Source organism: Somniosus microcephalus, chromosome 27 (assembly GCF_052327205.1).
Source record: "Somniosus microcephalus isolate GS21.2 chromosome 27, FLI_Smic_1.0, whole genome shotgun sequence".
NCBI lineage: Eukaryota > Metazoa > Chordata > Chondrichthyes > Squaliformes > Somniosidae > Somniosus > Somniosus microcephalus.
Window position 1 is genome coordinate 46,310,699 of NC_141013.1, and position 15,343 is coordinate 46,326,041.

The following is a 15,343-nucleotide window of genomic DNA, read 5'->3' on the forward strand; positions in this document are numbered from 1 at the left end:
TGACCATGGGCTACATCTGAATTAATTAACTTCATAGGTGTGACCACCTCCTGAAACACAGAGTCCAGGTACTTCTCCCCCTCCCTGATGTGTCGCAGTGTCTGAAGCTCAGACTCCAGCTCATCAACACGGAGCTGGAGTTCCTGTAGCAGCAGACACTTGTCACAGATGTAATCACCGTGAGCCTCAATGGGGTCCACCGGCTCCCACATCTCGCAACAGTAACACATCACCTGCTCCATTCTATGTAATTAATTAAATTTTTTATTGTTAGTTATGGACACCCTCTGCCTGATTATAGATGCTAGTATCCCCTTTAATTAATTGGATTTAAATTAAATCAATCCCTCTAATTACATCAGTTAAATGGTTTACCAACAGTCACTCTGCACCAGAAAGGCCTTATTAACTACAACCCAGAGTTAAAGTTTGAAAAGAGCACCTAACACCCCACTTACCCTAACTCACACTTACCCAAACTCACAGCACTCTCTGCTGACTCACACTCAGTGCTTGCTCGCACTAGTCTTTTTATACTGTTTGTTTGTTTACAGCCAAATGAGTCGCCCCTGCTGATTGGTTAGAGAACTGGTTTCCACTGCCTGCTGTGCCAATTTACTCCTACTGCAGTGTTACCTTGTTTTACTCTTCTTAAACCAACAGAATCCCAAATATTTAACTTTTCCCCTTTACTTAAACGGCTTAAGTAATCTTATCAAGAATGATTTAAAGAGAAATAACAATTAAAGAACTCTCACACTTACCCAAACTCTCAGCACTCTCTGCTGGCTCGCACTAGCACTGGTCTTTTTAGCATTTTGTAACCTCTCTCCATTTAAATAATAATTTGCTATATTATTTTTCCTGCCAAAGTGGATAACCTCGCACTTTTCCACATTATACTCCATCTGTCAAATGTTTGCCCACTTCTTAGCCTGTCTATATCCCTTTGCAGATTCTTTGAGTCCTCTACACAACTTGCTTTCCCACCCATCTTTGTATCATCCGCAAACTTGGCTACATTACACTCAGTCCCTTCATCCAAGTCATTAATGTAGATTGTAAATAGTTGAGGCCCCAGCACCGATCCCTGTGGCACCCCACTAGTTACCGTTTGCCAAGCAGAAAATGACCCATTTATCCCGACTCTCTGCTTTCTGTTAGTTAGCCAATTCTCTATCCATGCTAATATATTACCCCCAATTCCATGAGCTCTTATCTTATGCAGTAACCTTTTATGTGGCACCTTATCGAATGCCTTCTGGAAATCCAAATACACCACATCCACTGGTTCACCTTTGTCCACCCTGCTCGTTACATCCTCAAAGAACTCCAGCAAATTTGTTAAACATGATTTCCCGTTCATAAGACCAGGCTGACTCTGTTTTACTGCATTATGATTTTCCAAATGCCCTGCTACTGCTTCCTTAATGAAGGACTCCAGCATTTTCCCAACAGATGTTAGGCTAACTGGTCTATAGTTTCTTGCTTTCTGTCTCCCTGCTTTCTTAAATAGGAGTGTTATATTTGCGGTTTTCCAATCTGCTGGGACCTCTCCAGAGTCCAGGGAATTTTGGTATATTGCAACCAATGCATCCGCTATCTCTGCAGCCACTTCTTTTAAGACCCTGGGATGCAGGCCATCTGATCCTGGGGACTTGTCGTCTTTTAGTCCCATTATTTTACCAAATGTTAATTCTTTAGTGATAGTGATTGTCTTTAGTTCCCCCCGCCCTGTGGCCCCTTGATTATCCATTATTGGGATGTTGTTAATGTTTTCTACTGTGAAGACAGATACAAAATATTTGTTCAGAGTCTCTGCCATTTCCCCGTTCCCCATTATTAATTCCCCAGTCTCATCCTCCAAGGGACCAACGTTTACTTTAGCTACCCTCTTCCTTTTTATATGCCTGTAGAAGCTCTTACTATCTGTTTTAATGTTTCTTGCCAGTTTACTCTCATAATTCATCTCTCTCTATTATTTTTTTAGTCATTCTTTGCTGATTTTTAAAAATTTCCCAATCCTCTGGCCTCCCACCAATCTTGGCAACATTGTATGCCTTCATTTTCAATTTGATACCATCCTTTACTTCCTTAGTTAGCCACGGATGGTGCTCCCTTCTCTTAAAATCTTTCTTTCTCACTAATATATTTTTGTTGAGAGTTATGAAATATCTCCTTAAATGTCCGCCACTGCATTTCAACTGTCTTACCCTTTAATTTATTTGTCCAGTCAACTTTAGCCAGTTCTGCCCTCATGCCATTGTAATTGTCTTTGTTTAAAATCAGGACACTGGTTTAAGATACAACTTTCTCACCCTCCAACTGAATTTGAAATTCAACCATGCTATGATCACTCTTTCCTAGAGGATCCATTACTATGAGATCATTTATTAATTCTGTCTTATTACACAGTACCAGATCTAAGATAGCCTGCTCCCTGGTTGGTTCCATTACATACTGTTCTAGGAAACCATCCCGGATGCACTCCATGAACTCCTCCTCAAGGCTACCATGGCCAATTTGATTTGTCCAATCAATATGGAGATTAAAATCACCCATGATTGTTACTGTACCTTTTTTACAGGCCTCCATTATTTGTTGATTTATACTCCGTCCAACAGTATTGCTACTGTTCGGGGGCCTGTAGACTACGCCCACCAGAGACTTTTACCCTTATTATTTTTTTATCTCCACCCAAACCGATTCTACATCTTGATCTTCTGAGCCAATATCACTTCTCACCACTGCACTGATCTAACAAAGCCACCCCACCTCCCTTTCCTTTCTGTCTATCTGTCTGAATTGTCAAATACCCTGGAATATTTAGTTCCCAGCCCTGGTCACCTTGCAACCACGTCTCTGTAATGGCGATCAGATCATACCCATTTGTATCTATTTGTGCCGTCAACTCATCTATCTTGTTACGAATGCTGTGTGCATTCAGATATAGAGCTTTTAACTATCTTTTTACCATTTCTCCTTGTTTTCCCCCATTTTCTGTTGCACTTATTTTTAAACATTCTGTCCCTTCCTGTCACACTCTGGTTATTATTTCCCCCATCTCTATCCTGCTCTATTGCTTTCTCATTGACTTTTAAAATTCCCGCTCACCTGGATCCACCCACCCGCTATTTAGTTTAAAGCCCTCTCTACAGCCCTAGTTATTCGATTCGCCAGGACTCTAGCCCCAGCATGGTTCGAGTGAAGCCCGTCCAAACGGAACAGCTCCCTCTTATCCCAGTACTGGTGCCAGTGCCCCACGAATCAAAACCCATTTCTCCCACACCAGTCTTTGAGCCACTCGTTCATCTCTCTGATCTTATTTACCCTATGCAAATTCGCTCGTGGCTCAGGTAGTAATCCAGAGATTATTACCTTTGTGGTCCTTTTTAATTTAGCCCCTAGCTGCTCATATTCTCTCAGCAGACCTCTTTCTTTGTCCTACCTATGTCATTGGTGCCTACGTGGACCATGACAACTGGATCCACCCCCTCCCACTCTAAGTTTCTCTCCAGCCCAGAGATGTCCTGAACCCTGGCACTGGGCAGGCAACACAGCCTTCGGGACTCATGCTCTTGGCTGCAGAGAACAGTATCTATCCCCCGAACTATACTGTCCCCCATTTCTTTTTACTCCCCCCACTTGAATGGCTCCCTGTACCACGGTGCTGTGGTCAGTTTGCTCATCCTCCCTGCAGTCCCTGCCCTCGTCCACACAGGGAGCAAGAATCTTGTACCTGTTGGACAAGGCCAAGGGCTGAGGCTCCTCCAGCGCTACCTCCTGGATCCCAATACCTGCCTCGCTTGTAGTCACACCCTCCTGTCCCTGACCATGGGTCAAATTGGAAGTAATTACTCTAGTGCGTGTCAATGCATCCTGGAACTTAGCGTCTAGGTAACGCTCCCCCTCCCTAATATGTCGCAGTGTCTGAAGCTCGGACTCCAGCTCATCAACTCTGAGCCGAAGTTCCTCGAGCAGACAACATTTGCTGCAGATGTGGTCGCTGTGGACCTCAATGGTGTCCACCAGCTCCCACATGCAACACCACATTGACTGGTCTCCCATCTCAATTAATTAATTAATTTTAAAATTTGGAACACGTATATCTTTTAATGTACACCAAGGCACTTAAATTTAGATGCCCGAGTTTGGAAAAAAGCAAGAAATACTCACCAACCAATCACATACATGCTTTCTGGTGACATCACACTTTGATTACTTTTTACTTCTTAACACTCACCGGTCCGTTGTAGCCCCGGCTCACCTTTTAAATCTGCCGAGGTTTGGCGCTCTCCAGCCGCTCTCGCTCATCTTTTAAATCTGCCGAGGTTTTGTGCTCTCTAGCCGCTCTTGTTCACCTTTTGAATCTGCCGAGGTTTGGCGCTCTCTAGCCGCTCTCGCTCATCTTTTAAATCTGCTGAGGTTTCGCGCTCTCTAGCCACTCACGCTCACCTTTTAAATCTCCCAAGGTTTCGCGCTCTCTAGCCGCTCTAGCTCACCTTTTAAATCTCCTGAGGTTTCATGCTCTCTAGCCACTCACGCTCACCTTTTAAATCTCCCAAGGTTTCGCGCTCTCTAGCCACTCACGCTCACCTTTTGAATCTCCCGAGGTTTCGTGCTCTCCAGCCGCTCTTGCTCACCTTTTAAATCTCCTGAATCTTTAGCTATTCTCTTCCTTTTTATATACTTCTGGAAGCTCTTACTGTCTGTTTTTATATTTCTTGTTAACTTACTCTCAATTTTCTCCCTCTTTATTTTTTTTAGTTATCCTTTGCAAGTTTCTAAAAATTTCCCCAAATTTTCAATTTGATACCCTCCTTAACTTCCTTAGTTAGCCACGGCTGGTTCATCCTTCTCGTAGTCTTTCTTTCTCACAGGAATAAACCTTTGCCGAGTGTTATGAAATATCTCCTTAAATGTCTGCCACTGCTTATCTACCGTCTTACCTTTTAATCTATTTTCCCAGTCCACTTTAGCCAACTATCTTCATGCCTGTGTAATTGCCTTTAAGTTTAAGACACTAGTTTCAGACCCAAGTTTCTCACCCTCAAACTGAATGTGAAATTCTATCATGTTATGATCACTCTTCCCTAGATGATCCTTTACCATGAGATCATTAATTAATCTTATCTCATTACACATTACCAGATCTAAAATAGCCTGTTCCCTGGTTGGTTCCACAATGTATTGTTCTAAGAAACTGTCCTGAATACACTCTGTGAACTCGTCCTCAAGGCTACCTTTGCTAATTTGATTTGTCCAATCTATATGAAGATTAAAATCGCCCACAATTATTGCAGTACCTTTCTTCCATGCCCATTATTTCTTGATTTATACTCTGGCCTACAGTGTAGCTACCATTAGGGGGCCTATAAACTACTCCCACCAGTGACTTATTTCCCTTATTATTTCTTATCTCCACCCAAACTGATTCTACACCTTTATCTTCCGAGCCAAGATCATTTCTCACTACTGTACTGATCTCATCTTTTATTAACAGAGCTACCCCACCTCCTTTCCCTTTCTGCCTATCCTTCCAAAATGTCAAATACCCCTGAATATTCAGTTCCTGGCCTTGGTCACCTTGCAACCATGTCTCTGTAATAGCCATCAGATCATGCCCATTTGTTTCTATTTGTGTCGTCAATTCATCTATCTTTATCTGAATGCACACAGCATTCGTAACAAGAGCCTTTAATTTTGTCTTTTTATCATTCTTCTCTACTCTGACCCTATTTGCTAGTGCGCTCTCATGTTTGTACGCTGTCCCTTGCTGTCACTCTTGTTATCATTACCCTTATCACTACCTTGCAGTTGCCTTGTCCTTTCTCTTTAACTTTCTAAGTTTCCCCTCACCTGAACCCTCCCCCCCCACTATTTAGTTTAAAGCCCTATCTACTTGATTCGCCAGGACACTGCTCCCAGCACGGTTCAGGTGAAGTCCGTCCCAACGGAACAGCTCTCTTTCCCCAGTACTAGTGTCAGTGCCCCATGAATCGAAACCCATTTCTCCCACACCAATCCTTGAGCCATGCTTTCAACTCTTTGATCTTATTGACCCTATGCCAATTTGCTCGTGGCTCAAGTAGTAATTGAGATTATTACCTTTGTATTCCGCTTTTTAATTTAGCCCCTAGCTGCTCATACTCACTCAGCAGAACCTCTTTCTTAGTCCTACCTATGTCGTTGGTACCTACGTGGACCACGACAACTGGATCCTTCCCCTCCCACTCCAAGTTCCTCTCCAGCTGCGAGGAGATGTCCTTAACCCTGGCACTGGGCAGGCAACACAGCCTTCGGGACTCATGCTCTTGGCTGCAGAGAACAGTATCTATCCCCCTAACTATACTGTCCCCTACCACTACTACATTCCTTTTTACTCCCCCAACTTGAATGGCCCCCTGTACCACAGTGCTGTGGTCAGTTTGCTCATCCTCCCTGCAGTCCCTGCTCTTGTCCACAGGCTGCAAGAACCTCGTACCTGTTGGACAAGCTCCTCCGATGCTACCTTCTGGATCCCCATACCTGCCTCACTTGTAGTCACACCCTCCTGTCCCTGACCACGGACCAAATCTGAATTATTTAACCTAAGGTGTGACTGCCTCCTGGAACACAGTGTCCAGGTAACTTTCTCCCTCCCTGATGTATCACAGTGTCCGAAGCTCGGACTCCAGCTCATCAACCCTGAGCCCAAGTTGCTCGAGCTGCAGACACTTACTGCAGATGTGGTCGTTGTGGATCACACTGGGGTGCACCAGCTCCCACATACTACAGCTGCAACACATCACCTGCCCTGCCATCTCGATTGTATTTTATTTAACTACTTAGGTTTTCAAGTTTTGAAATACTCAATTGTCTATTAATAGTTTTTAATCTAGGTAATAACCTTGTTTAATTTATTAAATTTAGTTATATGCTTTAGGTCTTGACTGTCTTTACAGTCCTAACTTAACCCTAGTTGTTTATATTTTTTATGCATCAAGCAGCAGCTCTTACCCACCTCACCAATTCCCAAGTTTAGGACTCTGTCGAAGCAGTACTCTGCCGAAGCAGTACTCTGTCGAAGCAGTACTCTGTAGAATTGGACTCCGTGATACTTACCTCTCTTGTTCTAACGAGAAAGCCCCAGTTTTCCTTGTGATATGATGTGTTTTTACTGAACCAAATCCTAAAACATTAGGATATATATTCTAGCCACCTGCACTCGGTCTGTGTCTCAGCCTCGGTGAAACACTGCTGGTTTGTAGACCCTGTCCATGTAAACCCTCGAATACTGTAGATGTTTCAATTTAGATGTAGTAGAATAGATTAAATTATCCAATTTCATGTCTTGTTCTTCATTCTATTCATTGCAAACTTCTATATTTTACCAAAGAATTTAACAGGATTTCTTGTGTTAAGTTTTATTTACAAATATGAATCATAAATCAATATAGTACAAATATTGGAGAAAATTCACCAATAAGCTCACTAGACATAAAAGACCCACGTTTTTTACACAGTATGTAAAGCCCGTTGTTTGGACTGTCAGATGAGCTGCTCTTCACTGGCGGCTATGCAGAGTGAATCATCTTTTCTGCCGCATGACTCAATATCGAACAGTAGTTTTAGCAGCGCCGTTGCATTGTAGGGGAAAAGACTCCTTCCCTGCAACCGGCCAATGGTTTTCCTCAGTTCAGTCAAACAGTTCATTGATTTCTTACACGTTCCCTGCAAGGACAGGGCCGTTACTGTGTCTTCTTCACAACTGTGTGAATTTCTCTCTCTCTCATTTCTTACAATTTTGATGCTCCTGATTGTTTCTGGGGCTTGTTTCATTGCCTCACCAGTTGTTCCTGCATTATTTATCTCACCATCATCCTGACTGCCTTCCAGGCTGAGGATATTCATATAGGTGGCTTCCGCTCCATCACTGTCCGAGTCCTCCGAGCTCTCGTAATCCACTAGGCCCTGGGACAGCCCGAGTGGCCAGTGCCTATCCCTGCTCACCAGAAGCCGACAGTTGCTGCTGCTGGCAGTGTCTCCGCTGTGCCTCGGCTCTCCCTCGGGGGTGAGGAGTGGTGCTGGGGGGCTTAGAATTGCTTCTTTTGTGACAGTTTGACTGTTGGTACCGTCTTGCTCGACCCCAGCAGTGAGATCGAGGGCGTCACAGCCTTTAGTAACTGCAGGCGGACAAAATGATTCAGCAGCAGCATCAAACTGAGCACAAATGCAGCAGAAGAGCGGCCAATCCTCTCGCAGAAGCCGCAGATATCTCACGAAATACTCCAGGAAGCAGGTTTCAGCGGAAATCAGGAAATCTAGCAGGACACAATGATCAAATGCTAAACTCTGTAAAAGCAGCAGGAAGATACAGTGGGGATTGAAGCAATGTTCACGTGCTTCGCGAGAAGTACCTGCCTTTTCCTGAGGGTAGGTATCTAAAGATCTGCAGAGAGACGTGAAGTGGTTATAAATACCCTGCAAATGAAGCACTGAGCAATTCAAACTAACTAGTTCAAATCTCAGGAAACCCAGAACTCTCAACATGACAAACAGCAGTGGACGGGGCTGACTGGAATCCTGGACTGGCTCATCTGATGGCTGAATGAATAAATACAGCTCGTAGTACAGATCAGACAGGCCCCAGATTCCAGCTCTTGAGCAAGCTGATGAGATGGAGTAGTGGTGCATTAACGAAACTGGCTTCCACATACTCAGAACAAGAAAAACTCACAGTGGATTCCTACTCCTGGCTGTTCCGTGACCCCGAATGAAAACCATCCATGTGCAGACATAAGCTGAAAGGAGGATTTCACTTGGGTATTAAAACCGCCTGCAGTCACAGACTCACCATCTGGGCCCACACAGCAATGGTCAACTGTATGAAAGGCGGGGGGAGAGAGCGAGAGCCGGTGGGGGGGAGAAAGAGAGAGAGAGAGCGAGAGCAGGGGGGGGGGGGGGGGGGGGGAGAAGAGAGCGCGGGGGGGGGGGGGGAAGCGCGGGAGAGGGCGGCGGGAGGGAGCGAGGGGGGAGGGAGGGAGCGAGGGAGACAAACTGACAGTTGCAAATCGGGATACAGGACGAGAGGGGGAAATAGGTAGATTGAGATAGATATAGAGACCTACAGATAGGGAGAGCGAGAAGCAGAGCTCAAGACATAATTGGGGAGAAAGTCCCAGTTTGATTGAGATTATATCAATTTCTGCATTGTTAATTGTTGTGTATGTAATATGTGTGCTACTTTGAACCTATGGACAGGACTGCACTACTTGTAGGGCGTAGTGATACGCAGTACCACTCCTGGCCATAGGGGTATAAATAGTACTGTGGGTACTGATCTCCCCTCAGTTCCCGCCTGTGGGCATGAAGTAAAGATCTACGTGTAGTCCCTACCTCCAACCAGTAAAGACCTGTTTGAGTTATACGTTTAAGTCTTTGTGTTAATTGTTCAATACAATACACATACTTAACACTAATGTCATGCGATGGTTTTATTCAGAACCACATGATGTCCTGGTTGATTGAGGGAAAGAAAGTACAAGACTGGAATCTTGGGTTTAACGACCAATAACTTGTGCTGCTGCGGTAGAGGACATGGAAGCAGGAGATGTAAAAGAATGTTGCAGCTAATAAACTGTTTTTTACTGAGCTTGTGTTCTGTGTTGATGAAACGACTGGGCCCCTGATCAGTGTGTATTAACCGTTTCTCTGTAACACAGCACTGAAAAGTCTCTGTAGACAGGTGCTAAACAAAAAGTGCCAATCTCTGGCCGAGAAACAACCCTAAAGAGGAATTAGCACTAAAATAAACAAACATATTTTATAACTTTTTACAACTCTAGGATTCGCCACCAAGGGGAATATTAAATTGTTGTAACATTTGTATATTGAATTATCATTGGCCCGCAGGCATCTGTAAGGAATACCTATTGTTTTGAAGACCCAGGCTAGGGGTCCTAATCCCAGACTTTTCCCCACGGTGCTGGTATGAGCAAGATCAGACCTAATACTACATTGTCCTGCAAGTTATTTTTGTACAAAGTGTGCAAAACAAGACAATTGTAGACTTTGCGCTTATCACATTTATAAACAATCTGTTCAAACTAGGAAGGAGCTACCAACCTGTAGGCATGTGTATAGATGGCAAGGAGTGCTCTGGCCGCCTCCACCAGATCATCATCCTGCTCCGCGAAAACCAAGGAAACCCAGGCACATGGATGTGAGAGCTGCTGGGAGTGTACCGGGCACTGGAGATGTATCCTTAGAAATATCATCAACTGAGACACACAAGACTGGAGCTCAGCCCTCAGGCAGCCTGGAAGCAACAACGTAGTCAGTACCACCTCGAGATCTGCTCTTACGCAGTGTGCTAAATACATTAGAGGAACCTGTCAACATTAAATATACAGCCGATCAGGTGAGAAGTATAAATTGCAGAATGTAGGAGGTGAGATGTTCCACAATCTTGTGAAAGAGTAGAAGTGGATCTAATTTTAACACCAGGATGTGCGCCTGTGTGATTTGTAGGTCAGTACACAATAGTTGGTGTAGCTGTCAGCCTTGGCTCAGTACTGAATTATGGTCTCTCTCTTCATTAATACCCTCTTATCTTTCCATCGAGTGCCATTCCTTGTTCTTCCTTCCAAAATGACTTACCACACACTTCTCCGCATTAAACTGTCTCATCCATAGAAACATAGAAGATAGGAGCAGGAGTAGGCCATTCGGCCCCTCGAGCCTGCTCCGTCATTCAATGCGATCATGGCTGATCATCCAAATTCAGTACCCTGTCCCTGCTTTCTCCCCATACCCCTTGATCCCTTTAGCCTTAAGAAATATATCCAACTCCTTCTTGAATATATTTAATGTATTGGCCTCTACTGCCTTCTGTGGTAGAGAATTCCACAGGTTCACCACTCTCTGGGTGAAGAAATTCCTCATTTCTGTCCTAAATGGCCTACCCCTTATCCTTAGACTGTGACCCCTGGTTCTGGACTCCCCAACCATCGGGAACATCCTTCCTGCATCTAGTCTTAGTCCTGTCAGAATTTTATAAGTTTCAATGAGATCCCCTCTCATTCTTCTAAATTCCAGTGAGTACAAGCCCAATCGACCCAATCTCTCCTCATACGTCATTCCTGCCATCCCAGGTATCAGCCTGGTGAATCTTCGCTGAACTCCTTCCATGGCAAGAACATCCTTCCTCAGATAAGGCGATCAAAACTGCACACAGTACTCAAGGTGCGATCTCACCAAGGTCCTGTACAACTGCAGCAAGACATCCTTGTTCCTGTACTCGAACCCTCTCGCTACGAAGGCCAACATACCATTTGCCTTCTTAACCGCCTGCTGCACCTGCTTGCTTACCTTCAGCGACTGGTGCACAAGGACACCCAGGTCTCGTTGCACTTCCCCTTCTCCCAAACTATTGCCATTCAGATAATAATCTGCCTTCCTGTTTTTGCCACCAAAGTGGATAACCTCACATTTATCCACATTATACTGCATCTGCCATGCTTCTGCCCAATCACTCAACCTGTCCAACTCATACTGGAGTTTCTCGGCATCCTCCTCACAACACACACGTCCACCCAGCTTTGTGTCATCGGCAAATTTGGAGATATTACATCTAGTTCCCTTGTCTAGATCATTAATATATATTGTGAATAGCTGGGGTCCAAGGACCGATCCCTGCGGTACCCCACTAGTCACTGCCTGCCACTCGGAAAAAGACCCGTTTATTCCAACTCTTTGCTTTCTGTCTGCCAACCAGTTCTCTATCCAAGTCAATACCTTGCCCCCAATCCCATGTGCCTTAACTTTACACGCTAATCTCTTATGCGGGACCTTATCGAAAGCCTTCTGAAAGTCCTGCCTGCCCTTTCCACCCGGTCTATGTATTGCTGAAGTCCTCTATTGTTCTTCTCATTGTTTGCCACTTTATCAGCAGCAGGTTTTAGTATCTTGCTGCTGACGCCCAAATCCACACCATCCCTATAGAGAGAACATTAATGGAGCCAGCACTGACTCGGAGTACATCACTTTCAATCCTTCACAATCCAAACAACTCTTTCTGAATGCCCAATCTACTTCCTGTCCATGCCACTCCCCATGCTGCTTGAACAGGGCGACCTGGGGGTATATGTGCACAAGTCGCTGAAGGTGGCAGGGCACGGTGAGAAAGCGGTTAAAAAAGCATACGGAATCCTGGGCTTCATAAATAGAGTCATAGCGTACAAAAGCAAGGAAGATATGATGAACATTTATAAAACACTGGTCCGACCTCAACTGGAGTACTGTGTCCAATTTTGGGCACCGCACTTTAGGAAGGATGTGAAGGCCTTCGAGAAAGTGTAGAAAAGATTTTAATGAGTGTCTTAAAAGAGGAGAGGTAGAGACATGGAGAGGTTTAGGGAGGGAATTCCAGAGCTTAGGGCCCAGCAGTTGAAGGCACGGCCGCCAATGGTGGAGCGATTAAAATCGGGGGTGCACAAGGGGCCAGAATTGGATGGAGTGCCGAGATCTCAGAGGGTTGTAGGCTGGAGGAGGTTACAGAGATAGGGTGAGGGTGAGGCCATGGAGAGATTTGAAAACAAGGATGAGAATTTTTAAATTGAGGTATTGCCGGTAGAGAGGCAGGTTTGAGGGGGGGAAATATGAGGTTGTTTTAAGTTATGAATTTTGATTTAGTGCATTGATGTACTCTTGGGTTAGTGGCAGCTGAACATTCACTGGTTGGCAGTGCCAAGTGCAGGTACATTGCTCAAATAGAATTTCCTCCAGTGAAATGGTTTCAGATAATCTTGAAGCCATCTTGTCCATGAATTATAATTTTCCCTTTCCACTTATTCTGTGGATATGTCAGACACCAACACACAGTAGATAATTGTTAACAATCTTTACTACTTAAAGTCTTCAGATAACTTAAAGAATCAAAAGTTAAATTATTACCTTTTTCTTTGACTGGAAAGGTCCTGTTCTGCACCTTAATTTCCATGGCTTTGATTAGAATTAGACTTACAGCCCTCAGCATCACCAGATCTGGCCCACCGTTAGAATCTTCTACACCAAGTATCTCACTGCCCCCAAAGAAACATGGCTTGGGACTCACAGGAACCTGTCTTAACCACCCGGACACCAAAGCTTGTAACACCGCCTCAGATACAGCCAGTAAGTCAAGGTGCATGGGGCTATCTCGCTGACAGGAACCGCTGGCATCATCTTCACCAGCATGACAAAGAATACATTGTTTCAGCAGTAAAAGCAGCCTCTTTTTAACCAAGTAATGAGCGGAGGAAGTGACGCAGTCCAGTATTTGTGAGGCACGCAGGTATAAAGTCCTCAGACAAGAGAAATTTAGCTTCAGCTGGATTCTAACAGCAACAAAAACCTCAAGTACATCTATGACAGCAAGCTGATTGGTTGTGGCAGTGCTCTTGGTATCGGGTCCTGTTGGGGCTCCGCTTGTTCGGCAGTCACCAGAATACGAGGGAAACATGAAGGAATACAAGCCATCGAATACGGAGTCCAGTGGGACGAGGAGCTTCTGTATGGTCACTGCAAAAATGGAAACATTTCAAAAGTTACACTGAAGACATTGAGCACAGAGACCACAGGCGTGCAAGTGTTGGAGAGGAGAGGCACACAGACAATTTAGATCGAAGTACTGACATGGAGAGTGAACGGCCCAGGAGGGCAGAGAGTGGGGAAATAGTTCAAGGAGAATTGGACAGATACTTGATGGAGGTGGCGATTGAAGGGGATTCGGGTTTGGGACCTGCTCGATGGACGGCAGGGTTTTTTCCAGCCCCTCACATTCTTTGTGACTAGACCACCATTAGTGGGTGAAGCCACAACAAATTTTGCCAATTGCACATCTAAGCAAAATGTACTGTTTAATTATAACAGTAATTACATTTTAGCCCAAACAGAATTCCCTCTGCAGGAACAAGGATTGCTACAGAAAAAAATCCTCTCTGTTTACCCAACAACCCAACCAAAATCTTTCATAGATTCATTATTTTGGACTGCAGTGACTGTGATAATTAATAACCGATACAGGTTACTGCTGTCAAATTTGCTGCAATAGCTAAATTTTTTAACAATAAAATGGCCCTGTTTATTAATAAACACAAACCTCACATTGGTGCATTTATAACCCTGAGTGTGCTGGGAATTCCGGGGAAATAATCACCTCTCCGGACTGCCAGCTTTCAGTTCACTCGTTGTTACTTTGCAATAAACACGAACATTACAGTAATAAAACTACCTGAATGTGGGAAGGTGTTTTTTTAGCTCCAAGGTTTACTCTGAACTACAAAAAATATCCACTGAAATCTCTATTTTCAATAAAAATTCAAATGCTAATTCTGCTCGTCTTATCTATTCTTTCTCCATATTCGCGATCTTATTTTAACTACTTTTTAACTAATCTTTTCACAATCCCTCTACTCGAACCTTTTGAGGATCACAACCCCCATTCTTTAAGTGAGAGAAACTTGGCTGCCCAGCTTAGGTTTGACGCTGGTTGAATCGTGTATACTGTCAGGTCAGTCCATGGAGTGCCAAATGAGCCAAAGCAGCAAGAAGCTCGGAGCAATTAACGTGCACCGGCAGTCCCCAGAGCTCAGCTGCACCTGGACCAGTCAGTCACATTCTCCCTGGTGTAGAGTGTTAAACAGAACAATTCTTCTGGTATGTGAATAATAAAAAGTACTCTGCGCAAAGACAGGCCTTCAGACAATTAGGTACTTTCCTAACATGAGCATTTAAAGAGCCGTCTCCCTGGTGGCTCTGTAAATGTGGCACTGAGCTAAGGAGATCAGGAGGGGTCCAGGTTTGAGCCCATCTCTGCTGATTTAGCTCATCTCTGTTGCAGGGAAGCTACAATGGATTTGAGAGAATAAAGTTACACAGGGCCCCGGCCGTTCATCCACCTCTAGCAACCTCTGCTGGGAAGTGGTGGGAATGCATGTTACGTGAGCACAGGATCAGTCTCGGCTGTTTCTCGGTCTCTCTTCCATCAATGGCCAGCACTCACCGTCCAGCTATACACTAAGGGTGGTTCCCTTGTGGACCATGTAAGGGATTGCTGGCACCATATCCCTGCACAAATCGGCACTTTCAAGGACGGGCGGGGGGGGGGGGGGGAAGAAAGTGAGCGGGGAAAAAGTCCCCATACCTTATGTTTAAACAAGGCTGCTGGAAAGTGAAGTTTAGGGTGTAGACGACTGATTGATGGACTGCGGGTTGCAATGCCACAGTTTGCAAGAGGTGACATGTGACTTGCCAGAGTGGGGGCTGTAGATTGGAAGAGAGGCATGGTGATTGGGGACGGAGATGGAGTCATTTACCGGAG

At 44.7% G+C, this 15,343-nt stretch overlaps 1 protein-coding gene across 1 annotated transcript in view; it reads right to left on the reverse strand.

Annotated features, from left to right (window-relative positions):
- Window positions 1–7,396: 7,396 nt before the first annotated feature.
- Window positions 7,397–15,343, reverse strand: part of lins1 (lines homolog 1) — a 55,274-nt gene continuing 47,327 nt past the window's right edge. Inside the window, exons 5-7 of the mRNA XM_085968924.1 lie at window positions 12,937–13,542; window positions 10,108–10,300; window positions 7,397–8,431 (exon numbers count right to left, since the gene is read on the reverse strand). Coding sequence (XP_085825050.1) covers window positions 7,531–8,431; window positions 10,108–10,300; window positions 12,937–13,542 — 1,700 coding nt within the window. The 3' untranslated portion in view covers window positions 7,397–7,530. The remainder of the gene's footprint in view (window positions 8,432–10,107; window positions 10,301–12,936; window positions 13,543–15,343) is intronic.